Raw genomic sequence first — 12,660 nt, 5'->3', positions numbered from 1 at the left:
TTACGCAAAAATAGAGCAATTCTATATTTATAGAGGTTTATAGCCGGTTCCGTGCTGGAGGAGTTATTGAGCAAGGCCGGGAGCTGAGGGTGGTCCGGGCTCCCGAGCAACCAGCTGCTTCTCGTTGGGCAACTCCAACATACAAAATTAAAGGCATTCATCTCCGTCTGGTTTCTTAAATAGATAAGGGGGGAACGAGTGGACAGTATGTACAGAGGGGCCGTGCTGGCCTCGCGCTCTGCCCGGGTCAGTGGGGCCGGCTGCTGGACTCTGAGGGCTGCCGCTGGCGCGGGGGAGTGTAGCCATTCAGGTACCCGTTGCTCTGGCGTTTGCTGAGTCCTCCGTTAAGAATGTCCTGGATGTGCTGCACTATCAGGTTTATGGCCACTGCAAGCAAAAGGGGGAGAGAGGGTGTTAGGATGGCAGCAAAAATCAAGCAGAGCCAAGGTAGGGTTGTGATCCTGCTGTCCCTCCCACTGCTGTCCTCTCCAATTCCTGCCTGGGACCTGATCCCTCTACCCCTCAAGCCAGGATAGGCTGAATCCAGCCAGGATGGTCAGCCTGATTCCAGCCAGGGTGGTTGGTCTGGCTGACCCCAGCCAGGACACTCAGGCTGACCCAAGCCAGGACAGCCAGGCTGACCAAGCCAGGATGCCCAGGCTGACCCAAGCCAGGATGCCCAGGCTGAATCCAGCCAGGACAGCCCAGGACAGTCAGGCTGATCCCAGCCAGGATGCCCAGGCTGACCCCAGCCTGGCTGACCCAGCTGCACATTGCCTTTTGTGTGGGATGAACCAAGAGTTGGCCTGGAGGTAGTACAGGAACACAAACTCCCAGTCAATAATGCTCCAAGCAGGAGCAAAGGGAACAGGGCACACCTGTGGTAGCAGCACTCTCTTGGCAGTGCTGCTCTCAAGCAGTGGCCTGAGTCCCCTCTGGGACAGGTCCAACCTAACTCCACTGCAACAGCAATAGCCCAAAGCTGGTTGCCAGGGCAGAGCAGCAGGGCCTGGCTGCTTACCTTCATTATCTGCTCCTCTGGGAATGATCACATCAGCGTATTTCTTGGTCTGGGAGGAGAGAGAGCACTTTGTTACAGGGAAAAAGTGGAGAGACAGCGGACTGGGGCATTGTCCCTGCTCCCTGGGGCAGCTCCTTGCCCTCCCCAGACCCTCTGGGAGGTATGTCATTGCTGATAATACATTTTGGATGCTCCTATTTGTGTTCTGCTCTGTGTTTCAAGGGCCATGCTTTGTGCCCTGACTCCATTTTCATGAGCTCATACAGAAGCCAGTAAGAGGCACCCTGAACAAAACCTGCAATTAAGAAGCCTCATAATCACAGGACTCCAGCAGCTGATGCTCTTGGGAACATCATTCCCCCTGAATCCACTTCAGACTTGCTCCAAGAGCATGAGCTGGCATGCCTGGGCACAGCCACCAGATCTGCCTGGGAAGGGGGGAGAATCCTCTACCACACCACTTGCAAAGGTGTGATTCAGGACACCAGTCCTGACCTAGTTTCCCCTGCAGGTGCCAGTCTCAGTCTCCTCCCCGTTTGTGGCAGTTTTACAGCTGACAGCCAAGCCCCTCCAAGCCAGCTGGGGTGATGGGTGTCACCTGACACCTTCAAGTGCTTCCAGACAGATCAAAAACCACCAGGATATGCTGGACCATTTCAGTACTGGACCACTTGGCTCAGAGCTGCTTTAGGAGTCAAGTAACAGCAACAGGGGGTGCTGAGCCTGCAGTTGCTCTGCAGTTGAACCAACACCAGGTTGGAAGTGGGAGCAGACCATTGCAAAACTGTGGGTAGAAACAAGGCAGTTCTGTGCCCTCCTTGTTTCACACTTCATTCTCCTACAGACTCTTCATCAGAAGAGCCTGATGCAGCATCTGCTGCTCTGAAAAACTGTGGATTTATCTTGCTGGGGATTTGCAGAAAGAGGAGCCTTGCAAGCTGGACCTGCCTCTCAGGAAAAGCCTTTCTGGGCTTTGGAATTGGTCCCCAGAGCCACAGCTGAGTGAGACTGAAAAAAGAGAGCTGTGCAAGAGCCAGGAAAAGATCTTGTAGCACAGAATCAGCCCCTCTTAAGGTAAGGGGCAGAGTTGACCAGATAGACAGGCATAGGGATGCTCCTAAGTTGGGAGGCACAGTTTAATTCCTGCCTGTGGTGCTGGCCAGAAGTTCCCAGGTTTCAGGACTCTGCTAGCTCACTTCCTCCAGAAAAAAAATAATCCACAGATACCACATCTGCTTGAAAAGCCTTGAGAAGCAGGGCACAGGTTTCTCTCCACGGGAGCCAGGAAAGGTGTACAATGGCTGATGCTGCTAACATGCTATTTCCCTGCAAGTCTGCAGGACTGCAATAAATTCCCCCACACAGTCCCAGTCTGCCAGGCAGCCTTGCCTCTGTTATCAGCTCCCAAAGAAGCTTCCTCTCTCCAGGCAGGCCTTGTCCCCCGGCCACTCACCAGCCAGGAAATGCAATCTGCAAGGCCACATCCCACTGCACAGACAGAAGGGAAAAGCCTCCCTGCTCTCCCAAGCACAAAGCCAGCAGGCACTGCAGGGTGAAAAGGGCAGGCAGCACAGCCCAAAAGAGGAGGCAGACACAGCAAACACTGCCTGGGGGCAGAGACCTCCCATTCCCCAGCTAAATACAGCCAAGGATCCTCCCTGCCAGGCTGAGCTGCCCCGTGGTTCGTCAGCCCTTGCCCAGGGAGGGATTCCTCTGGCCATGCTGCCTTCCCAAAGGGAAGGGTGATCTCACCAGCAAGGCAGTGGCTGTATAAACAGTCCCCATCACAGCCTGCAGAGAGGGAGGAAGGCACAGGGGGCTGATGTGACCTCTGGGCACAAAGTGCTCCTGTTCCAGCACTCTCATGGGTGTCATTCCCCTGACTCACCGGCAGGCAGAACTCCTCGAAGGCAGGCTTGACAAAGGTGATGTACTGAGACAGGATCTGCTCCAGGTCCCTGCCTCGCTCACTGATGTCTCGGAGCACTGAAGGGAAGGTGGAAGGCACAGTCAGGAGCTGAGGCACAACTCTCTCCACCCCTTTTTCCTTCAATAAGTACAGCCTTTGGGTATTTTGTCCGAGATCTCTGTTCCTGCAAGCTGCTGTCCATGTGTCTGAGCACATCCCAGCCCAACTCCATGCGTTTAACCTGCTTCCAAGTTTTCCTGGGAGCCAAGGGCTGGCTGACCTGGCCAAGGGCTTTTCTTGGCCCCCTTCTCAGCTCTGCATGCACATTCCAGCTGAAACCGGTGCCAGCCCAGTCCTGAGTGCTCCCAGCCTGAGGCTTTGCCTCCCTCCTGTCACTCTGTCCTGCCTGACTGGGCATTCACTGTCATCCCAGTGCAGAGGTGTCCAAAAAGTAGAAAATCAGTGCGGTTCAGCCACACACACACATTAAGGCACAGTTTAACTCAAATCTGCAGAGGTGGGGAGAGTAAAACTCACCCACCTGCACAGCTCTGCCAGGCTCCTTGTGCTGTCTGCAGCCAGCAGGAGAACCAGAGGTGAGGAGGTCAGCTCAGAAGGAAGCCCAAAGGCAGGAGAACAAACTGACCTCCTGCTTGTTCTGCCACTCAGGCTTTTCACCCTGTTTGCATGAGCTGTTTGGGCCAGTGCCATCTCCAGTCTGAAGCCACTTCAGCGTGGAGAAGTGGCTCAGTTCAGCAGGAATTCAATCCTCAGGGAAGAGCCAAAGCAGCCCCGTGGCTGAGCAGACAGCTCCTGGCTGTCCCCAGGGGGCTGCTGGCTTTCCCCCAGCATGTGAGTGCCTGGCACTGGCTTTGGAATGAGCCTTCCCTCGTGTCCCAGGCAGAGCCAAGGCACAGCACTGCCCTGCCAGCCTGCCTGACCTGCTGGGCAGCCACTGCCTGTGTGCTCTCAGGGCCAGGACACTGCTGCTCTGGCACTGGCCCCATGGCTCTGTTTGCCCTTGGCCAGCAGCTTCACAGTGTAGTCTTTCACAGCCCTGCAGGGAGAAATGATGGGGGAAAAGGGCTGGCAGCAGGATGGGTGCCAGCTCCCTGCCTGCTCCAGGAACCAGGAGCAGCTTCTCCAGAGAGCAGGATTGAGCCCCAGCTTGAACAACACAAAATGAGGCAGGGAAAATACAAGGCTTTTGTTTCCCAGGCCCCACACCTTTTGTTGGGGTGCAGGAGGCCTGTGAGCTGGGCAGGGGCTGGTCCTGACAGGGAAAAGCTCTCCTTCCTCTTCCCAGGGCACAGCACAGCAGGATAATCACCCCACACACAAACACAAGCCAAACACCTGCTGCTTGTACCTGGCCCCAAAGCAGCAGGTCCCAACAGCCCAGGTAAAACCACACACCCTGTCCAGAAGGATTGCTGGCAGGCAAATATCCCAAGGACAGACTGGCACCCCTCTGAAGCCAGCAGGTCCAAACTCAAGCTGGACCCAAAACGTGCATGTGACACTGGTTTCTTTTCTAGGGAAACTGGCCAAGGACAGGGCAGTGAGGGAGCTTAACCAGAATGAGGTCCCTGAGCCCCATGGATCCCTGTCTGAGGTGCCTGGCAGACCTTGCCCCTTGCACTCTGCTGGCAGAACTTGGGGGACAGGTGCTGAGGTGGGCACGGTGTGAGTTGCACACACTGAACCCACAGCACTACTGATTAACTGAGCTGTCAGCTGCACTTCCAGGAACCTCACCTCCTGCTGCTGCCCAGCTGAAAACCCAACTGCTGCAACCCTTTAGGGCTTCTGGGACAGAAAGATGACTCAGGGCCACATCACAACACAAGATCCCAACTTTTGCAATGAGTTGCCTCCAGCTATGTTCCAGGGACATGATTATACCTTTGGCACCTCTCACACAGGCTCTCCTCTCCCAGAAACGACAGGCAGACATACAGTAAACAGATTTGATGCTGCAGTGGTCCTACCAACTGCTGATGGCAGGGAAATGGCCAGATTCCTACCAGGAGAACAATGAGCTGCAGTAACTAGGAGACAGCAGCACCTCCATCAGCAAAGCTGCCCCTTTGCAAGTGATTGATGGGGGGTGGGAGAAGTACAAGCCACACAAGAGCAGTGTGAGCACAGCAGTGACCCCAGAACTCCACACTACACACCACCTTCACCTGTCCTGAATGACCACTGGGACAGATGGAGCCCAAAGTCAGGAGCTAAATTAATTCAGTTCTGTTACAGGGGTGTTCCAAAATATAGGGGATTGATATTTATGTGAAACACCAAAGGTGGGGAATGAGAATGGACTGGAGACTGTGGGACCTGAGTATGATTTAAGTGGTTTGGAGGAGAATATGCTGGTTTTGGCAGGGATAGAGTTAAATTTCTTCACAGTGGCTGGCTGGGGCTGTGTTTTGGATGTGTGCTGAAAACAGTGTAGATAACACAGGGATGTTTTTGTTATTGCTGAGCACTGCTCACACAGATCCAAGGCCTTTGCTGCTCCTCACCCCAGCCCACCAGTGGGGGAGGGGACACAGCTGGGACAGCCGACCCTGACTGACCCAAAGGATGTCCCACATGGTGATATAAAGCTGGGGGAAGAAGGAGGAAGGTGAGAGGAGACATTCAAAGTGATGGCATTTGTCTTCCCACATAACCACCACACACCGTGGTGCCCTGCTTTCCTGGGGATGGCTGAACACCTGCCTGCCCACGGGAAGTGGTGACAAATTCCTCCTTTTGCTTGCCTTGTGGCTTTTGCTTTACTTGTTAAACTGCCTTTGCCTCAGCCCACAAGTTTTCTCACTCTTACCCTTCTGACTCTCTCCCCCCAGGGGAGGTTGAGCAGGGAGCTGTGTGGGGCTGAGCTGCTGGCTGGGGTCACTGGCACCACCACAGTGTCCTACCCTGTGGCTGGGTGTGGCCCTGAGTTCCTGCACAGCATTTTAAGGGATTAGGGCTCACATTTTGGGACCCTGCATACCTGTGACCTGCTAATACATCTCCCTGCAACTGACTGTGCTGTCACCTCCCTGGGTGCGTCATGCGAGAACAGTGGGCAGGGTCGGGAGGGATTGGCAAAAAGGAGATGCTCATCAGTGCTGATGACATCCCAGCAGCTGAGGAGGCCCTGCATGTGTCTGACAGCAGGAGGGCAGGCAAGACCAGCTCCACTGCAGAGTGGAACAGTCCCATGCACGCACAGTCCCAGACTGACGCGCTGAGACGCGCTCCCCTCGTCACAGCGCAGAGCTCTGGGAGGGACTGCTCCTCTTACATCATCTTCTGCATCCCCAGGCACCCTGTGGAGCCTGTCAGAGCCAGCCAGGGGTAGCAATAGTTCAGACAGAAGTGAATTTTGCCCCAAGAGTCCCCAAATGGTTTTTTGGTCACCCAGGAGGTGCTGCATCAGTGATCCACCCCTCAAGGCTGCTTAGAAACAAAGGACATCTCAAGTCGTGCAGGCCCTGCAGCGTGGGTGTCCCTCCCCACATCAGCTGGCACCCCACAGCCAAGCCAGCAGGACCTGGGAGTCCCAGAGAGGGACACTGGTTTCTAGGGCTTTGTCCCCAAACCATCACCCCAATGCCAGGTACCACACAAAGTCTCCACACTGGGTTGCACAAACGTACAGCCAGACTCCCCATGTGCACCAAATCCATCCTCAGAGCACACCCACAGCCCAGGTCCTGAGTGGATCTCTCAGGCTCTGCCTTCTGACTGAACTGCCCAGATGCTCTGCCTTGCCCACTGCACCCTTCCCTGCTGGCATCTGCTGACTGGCAGCAGCTGCTGGCACTGGGCTGGTGCCACGGGGCCGTGCGAGGACACGGCACACTCAGCACTCATCAAAGGAGGAATCCCAGCCAAGGCAGCAAAAACCCTGCTGGATCCCAAGAGACACACACAGAGCAAGCCACGAGCTGCCCTAGTGACACTCTGCACTGGGCAGGAAAAAATTCCCCAGCTCTTCACAGCTTTGTGCCAGCTCTGCTCTGCTCACTGTCACTTGCCTGTGTGTCCAGCTGCCCAGAGCATTTGGGGGCATTTCTCTCACTGCCACCTGCCTGTGTGCCCAGAGCATTTGGGGGCATTTCTCTCACTGCCACCTGCCTGTGTGCCCAGAGCATTTGGGGGCATTTCTGTCCTTGCTCACTGCCACCTGCCTGCGGGCCCAGAGCAGTTAGGGGCATTTCTGTCCCTGCTCACTGCCACCTGCCTGTGTGCCCAGGGCAGTTAGGGGCATTTCTGTCCCTGCTCACTGCCACCTGCCTGTGTGCCCAGGGCAGTTAGGGGCATTTCTGTCCCTGTTCACTGCCACCTGCCTGTGCGCCCACAGCACTTAGGGGCATTTCTCTCATTGCCACCTGCCTGTGTGCCCAGAGCAGTCAGGGGCACTGGTGTCCCTGCTCACTGTCACCTGCCTGTGTGCCCAGAGCAGTCAGGGGCACTGGTGTCCCTGCTCACTGTCACCTGCCTGTGTGCCCAGAGCAGTCAGGGGCATTTCTCTCACTGTCACCAGCCTGTGTGCCCAGCTGCCCAGAGCAGTTAGGGGCATTTCTGTCCCTGCTCACTGCCACCTGCCTGTGTGCCCAGAGCAGTCAGGGGCACTGGTGTCCCTGCTCACTGCCACCTGCCTGTGTGCCCAGAGCAGTCAGGGGCATTTCTCTCACTGCCACCCGCCTGTGTGCCCAGAGCAGTCAGGGGCACTGGTGTCCCTGCTCACTGCCACCTGCCCGTGTGCCCAGAGCAGTCAGGGGCATTTCTCTCACTGCCACCCGCCTGTGTGCCCAGAGCAGTCAGGGGCACTGGTGTCCCTGCTCACTGCCACCTGCCCGTGTGCCCAGAGCAGTCAGGGGCACTGGTGTCCCTGCTCACCTCTGCGGGACAGCCGGGTGTCAGCGTCCGTGTCCACGAAGAGCTTCATGCGGAACAGGTCCCTCACCTCCTGGCTGTAGAAGGCCAGGATGCCCTCGAAGAGCACCACGTCGGCAGGGTACACCGTCACCGTCTCCTCTTTCCTGGCACGGGGAAGCACAGTCAAACCAACCCTGCTGCCGGGGGAGGATGGCCAACACAAAGAGAGGTGGGGGGGAAACAGCTGTGCTCCTAAAGCACTGCTCTGACCCTGGGACACCCCTGCTGCACCAGGGGGGCAGGAGAGGAGAGGAGAGGGGAGGGCAGACCTACCCCACCGCCGTGGAGGGAATCCAAGGCATACGTACGCTTCCTGGAAGGACAAACGGCAAAGCAGGGAGCACGCCAGCCCTTCTCCCCCTACCTCGGCCAGCTGCTGCTCACAAGGGTTATGTGCCAAGGCAGAAAGCCCAGGAAAGCCTAGGCAAGGGAACCTGCAAGGCCAGCTCTGCATCCCTGGGGAGCAGGCAGCACTTCCCTGACAGCACAGAGCTTTTGTGGGAAACAAAGCAGAGCCACACTGTCCACGACCAACACGGGCATGCAAAAACAAGCTGAACACAGGCAAGGAGAGTGTTACAGGAGCAAGAATTGTTGTCTTCCTCCTTTCCTGGAACTGCCAGGGTGTTTGAGGCTGGAGTGCTTGTTAAAGCTGCAAACACTGAGTTTATGGGGAGAGGAGGTGTAGATGGGGGAAGAGAAGGGAGGTTGTAACACCCAGCACTGATGTCTGGATGTTGCTGGATGGCTACACAACTTTCCAGACCCTCAGCCTGTGCCTCTAGCTGCCTGGGATGCTCTAACCCAGGGCTGGAGGAGTTAGGATGGAAACTTTGCGCTGGCAGGTTAGGCACCCAAGCAGAGGGGAGGAGTTTGGGGAGGGCAGGGCTGCCACAGGACGTTAGCAGAGGCACAGCAAGGCAGGAGCAGCTGTTAGACCTGGAGTGGGAGACAAAGTCATAGACAGGAATCTGGACCGTCTTCCCTTCTGTGATCTCTTTGAGCGTTTTCACGATCAGCTCGTTGTCAAAGGCATCTGAGGAGAGAGGAAACGTTACCCGAGGCAGCTTTGCAACCTCTCCCACCCACCAGATGCTGAGCTTTGCCCAAGCCAGAGTCGTTGGCACCTCGTGCTGGGGACAGACAGACGCACAGACTTGGGAGGAAAGCCCTGCACCTCCCAGGCCCAGCTCTGCCAGAGCCACGGGGCTCTGTGGCTCTGCACCAGCCCGGGATGTGGCCTGCAGAGATCAATACCGTCCTTGTGCAGCACTGCTGACAGCCCAGGCACAGGAAGGCATCTCCTCCAGGGCTCCAGCCCTCGGAGAGAGACTGCAGCAGTGTTCCAGCATGGAGCTGCCACACAGACAGGGCTCTGTTTGCTCAGGGCTCGCTGCCTCTGGCCATTGTCCTCGTGGGGACCAAGGGACAACAGCTCTGGAATTTCCCCACCGAGCCCAGAGACGGTTCAAAGAGCCCCTGTTGTGGTAACAGGGCAGGGCCCCTCGGTGGAAGGGTTTGCAGAGCAGCTGCACAGCTGGTTCCCTCCTTGAAGGAGGGTCATGGAGCTGCTGCCTCCAGGGACTCTGCCAGGCCAGATCTCTCTGGGCCTGACTCAGCTGCACCAAAAACCAATCTGTTCCTTTGCTGCCTGCTCTAGGTGAAGGATATTGGACCAAGATGACCTTTAAAGTCCCCTGTAACCCAAACTATTCAATGATTCTACAATTCTATGAAAGCCCTGATCAAACTGGGGGATGTTTTTGCAGGAAGAGGAGGGTCTTAAGGAGTTTGAGGGTTTATAAGCTGCTCTTTCACATCCCAAACACTGCACCCCATTTCCTTCCTAAGAGAGATGGGGGGGATGACACAGAGGTGGTCCCAGCCACCCTACTCCACAGGAAGTAAACTAAGCCATCCCCTGAGGATTCAGAGCCCCAGTGTCCATGCAGGCTCTTTGCTGCTGCTGCAGCTGAGGGTCTCACTCCATCCCTGTGCCCACAGTGCATGGCAGAGCCCCAGTGCTGCTCTCCACTCACCTGGGTGGTCAAAATTGAACTGGCCTTTGAGTGCTTTGGATTTCTGCTCCGAGGTGAGGACCCTGTAGAAGCTGTCTTGGCTCACGATCACCACCTGCTTCTGGCGATAATCCACCTCGTTCTGGCCCAGCAGCTGGACAATCTTGGAGCACACTGAGGACTGGGAAAGGAATAGCAAAGGAAGCACATCAGCAGCAAGTTACATCTTAGCAGCACAGAAAGGACGTCTCCAGGTAACAGCCCTGCCTGCTTGCTGCACCTCCAGCCAAGAGTCTGTGGTTTTCCCAAAGCCACTGAGGGAGAAATGCTCCAGAGGCATCACCATGGTACTCTTTAGCGTGATAGCAGCACCAACTTTGCTGCCTGCCACCCTCTCCTCCGCCCCTATAGCCTGCCCACAGCTCCTATTCTGGGCACAAGTGGCAGCAGAAAAACAGTTGGCTCCTGCCTGGGTTCAGCCACATGCCATGGGGCCCCAGCCACTCCAGCCTGCCAGGCAGCTTCTCGTGGCAAACTTTCTCCTTGAGAAAGCAGTCTTGGCTCCCCCAGCTCTCCCCCATCCCAGAAACCCCAGCACAGCATGAGGGAGAGCAAACAAAGCCCAGGATGGGAAGGTATGAGGAGGAGAGCCCATGGGACTTTATCAGGGACCTGTGCCACGGCTGCCAGGGCTGGGAGGAGGCAGCACATCCTGGTGCCTGTTGGCACGGGAGGCCGGGGCACTGCAGAGTCAGCGGCTGAGGAGCCACGTGGCCCCGGCTGCTGGCACGGGGACACGGAGCAGGCTGGGACAGGGCGGCTGGCACCGGCTCTGCTGGCACCAGGGCACGGCCACCGCTGCGCCAGGACCCAGAGCACAGCTCGGGGGACAAATCCCAGAGCCTGCTGCAGTCCCTTCTCCTTAGTCATGGCAGTCCTTGGCCACTGTGGGAGGCACTGCTGGTGACTGCATCGCTGCCTGGCAGCCAGCACTGCCCCAGCCACTGAGAGCCACTGCCTCTGCTCCTGCCCCATGGCACCACCGCCCGGGGCAAAGCAGCTCTTGTGCCAGAGGGAGCTGCTCCCACTCAAGGAGTCACGCTGGCTGCAGGTGCCCAGCTGAGCTGCTCCGGCCCTGGTCACCACAAGGGTTGTGCTGAGCCCTGTGCCTTGCAAAGAGCAGCGTGCTTGCCCCAGCCTGCCTACCCCAGCCTGCCAGGGGCCCTTTCCACGCTCCTGCCTCCCGGATGGCTCAGTTATCTGCTCCATACCTGGCTGGCAACCTCCAGCTGCAGAGCTGAAGGCAGCACTGAGAGGGAGCAGGGAGGGGAACGCATGCCTGGCAGAGGAGGTCACCCAGGCAGGCAGAGGGCAAGGCTGTTTGCCTGAGAAGCTGGAAGATTTGACAGCATTCCCGTCTCCAGAGACCATCTCTTCCCTCCAGGCCAGGCTGACCTGCCTTGGCTGTGGTCACCGGGCTGTGAGTCACCCCCAGCCTGCCTGGAGAGGCTCACTCACAGCTCTGCTGCAGAGGGAACCAGCTCCAGCTGACCCACGGCAGTCCGGGTGGCCCTGGGAACCAGTTTGGATTGTGGGTCAGGGATGGGGTCTCCTGAGCATCCCACCTTCTTCTCCTGCCTCTCCCAGCAGGCAGGTCATGCTTCCCAAGGCAGGCTGGCAGCCCTGCCCTGCAGCAAGCTGCTCCCACCCAGAACAAAGCCCTGCAAGTCCGTGCCAGTCACTTGCCCTTGCACACACGCAGACAAAGCCAGAGCCTGCTCTCCCTTTCCTCTGTTTTCCCACTCCTCAAACCCTTCTCTGGCCTGCCTCAGCCCTGCTGTTTATCCAGCTGTATCCCAGAGGTTTTGCAAAACCAGGGAGCGTTCAGTGCCTCTCTTCCACCTTTCCTGGCTGCTCACTCCCCCAGACAGCACTGCCTGCCCGTGCAGCAACAGGACACAGCGCACCAGGGCTCAGCCTTGGCTACAGCTGCCCAGGACACCAAAATTCCCAGGCTCTCTGCCATCAGGAATAAACTGCCTTCCAGCACAGCCATCCAGACAGATCCCCAGAGCCACAGGTTCCATGTGGATCTGCACCAGAACCTGCTTTTGCCAGCCCAGGGGAGAGTGCAGGACTCCTTTCCTTTGAATCAGTGAAAGCAACACATGGATTTGTATTCACTCTCTCCCCTTGGACCTCAGCATGTGTATTGACAATAAAATCATTTGAGAGCATCAGACAAATGGTGCCAGTCCTCCTTCTGCCTTGTGCACACTAATCTCTGGTCTTTGGATTCTGGAAGGTGGAGAAGAGCCTGCCCCAGCTCTGAAAATCACCCTCTAGCTCCATACCTCACAATTTGAGACACCTGATAGTGAGAAAAGCCCAAGGAGAAAGTACCCCAAAGCAGCTGGAGACAGGAACACATCCTCCCTCCAGGTTCCAGACAAGGAACAGATTGTACCCCAGCTGCATTTGCCATCCAGGCCTCGGGGACAGATGGTGCCTCTTGGAAAAAGCAACCTGGCAGACACAATGGACCCTTCCCTTTTCCCTGGTGGGCTCTGCAGAGCTGGCAGAAGTGGTGGAGAAGCACAACATAAGGACATCCTGCTCTCAGGACCGAGCTCAGTCTCAGCACACCACACTGCCTGGGTGAGCAGGGATGTCACCTCCTGGCTCTGGGAAGAGGGACACTTGTCACCTTGGTCCTGCAGGTGTGGGCCAGGCACTGCTCACATACTGCACCTGCATTAAGTGCAGGAGGACAC

At 57.0% G+C, this 12,660-nt stretch overlaps 1 protein-coding gene across 1 annotated transcript in view; it reads right to left on the bottom strand.

The window, feature by feature from the left end:
- UCK2 (uridine-cytidine kinase 2) overlaps positions 1-12,660 on the bottom strand; it is a 16,999-nt gene continuing 4,339 nt past the window's right edge. The window contains exons 2-7 of the mRNA XM_084211499.1: positions 9,908-10,067; positions 8,808-8,904; positions 7,830-7,972; positions 2,910-3,007; positions 1,022-1,070; positions 1-387 (exon numbers count right to left, since the gene is read on the bottom strand). Of these exons, the coding sequence (XP_084067625.1) occupies positions 248-387; positions 1,022-1,070; positions 2,910-3,007; positions 7,830-7,972; positions 8,808-8,904; positions 9,908-10,067 (687 nt within the window). The 3' untranslated portion in view covers positions 1-247. The remainder of the gene's footprint in view (positions 388-1,021; positions 1,071-2,909; positions 3,008-7,829; positions 7,973-8,807; positions 8,905-9,907; positions 10,068-12,660) is intronic.

This window comes from Fringilla coelebs (genome assembly GCF_963513975.1).
Source record: "Fringilla coelebs genome assembly, chromosome: 9".
Taxonomy (NCBI): domain Eukaryota; kingdom Metazoa; phylum Chordata; class Aves; order Passeriformes; family Fringillidae; genus Fringilla; species Fringilla coelebs.
The sequence above is the reverse complement of the archived record's forward strand: the minus strand, read 5'-3'. Positions and strand labels throughout refer to the sequence as shown.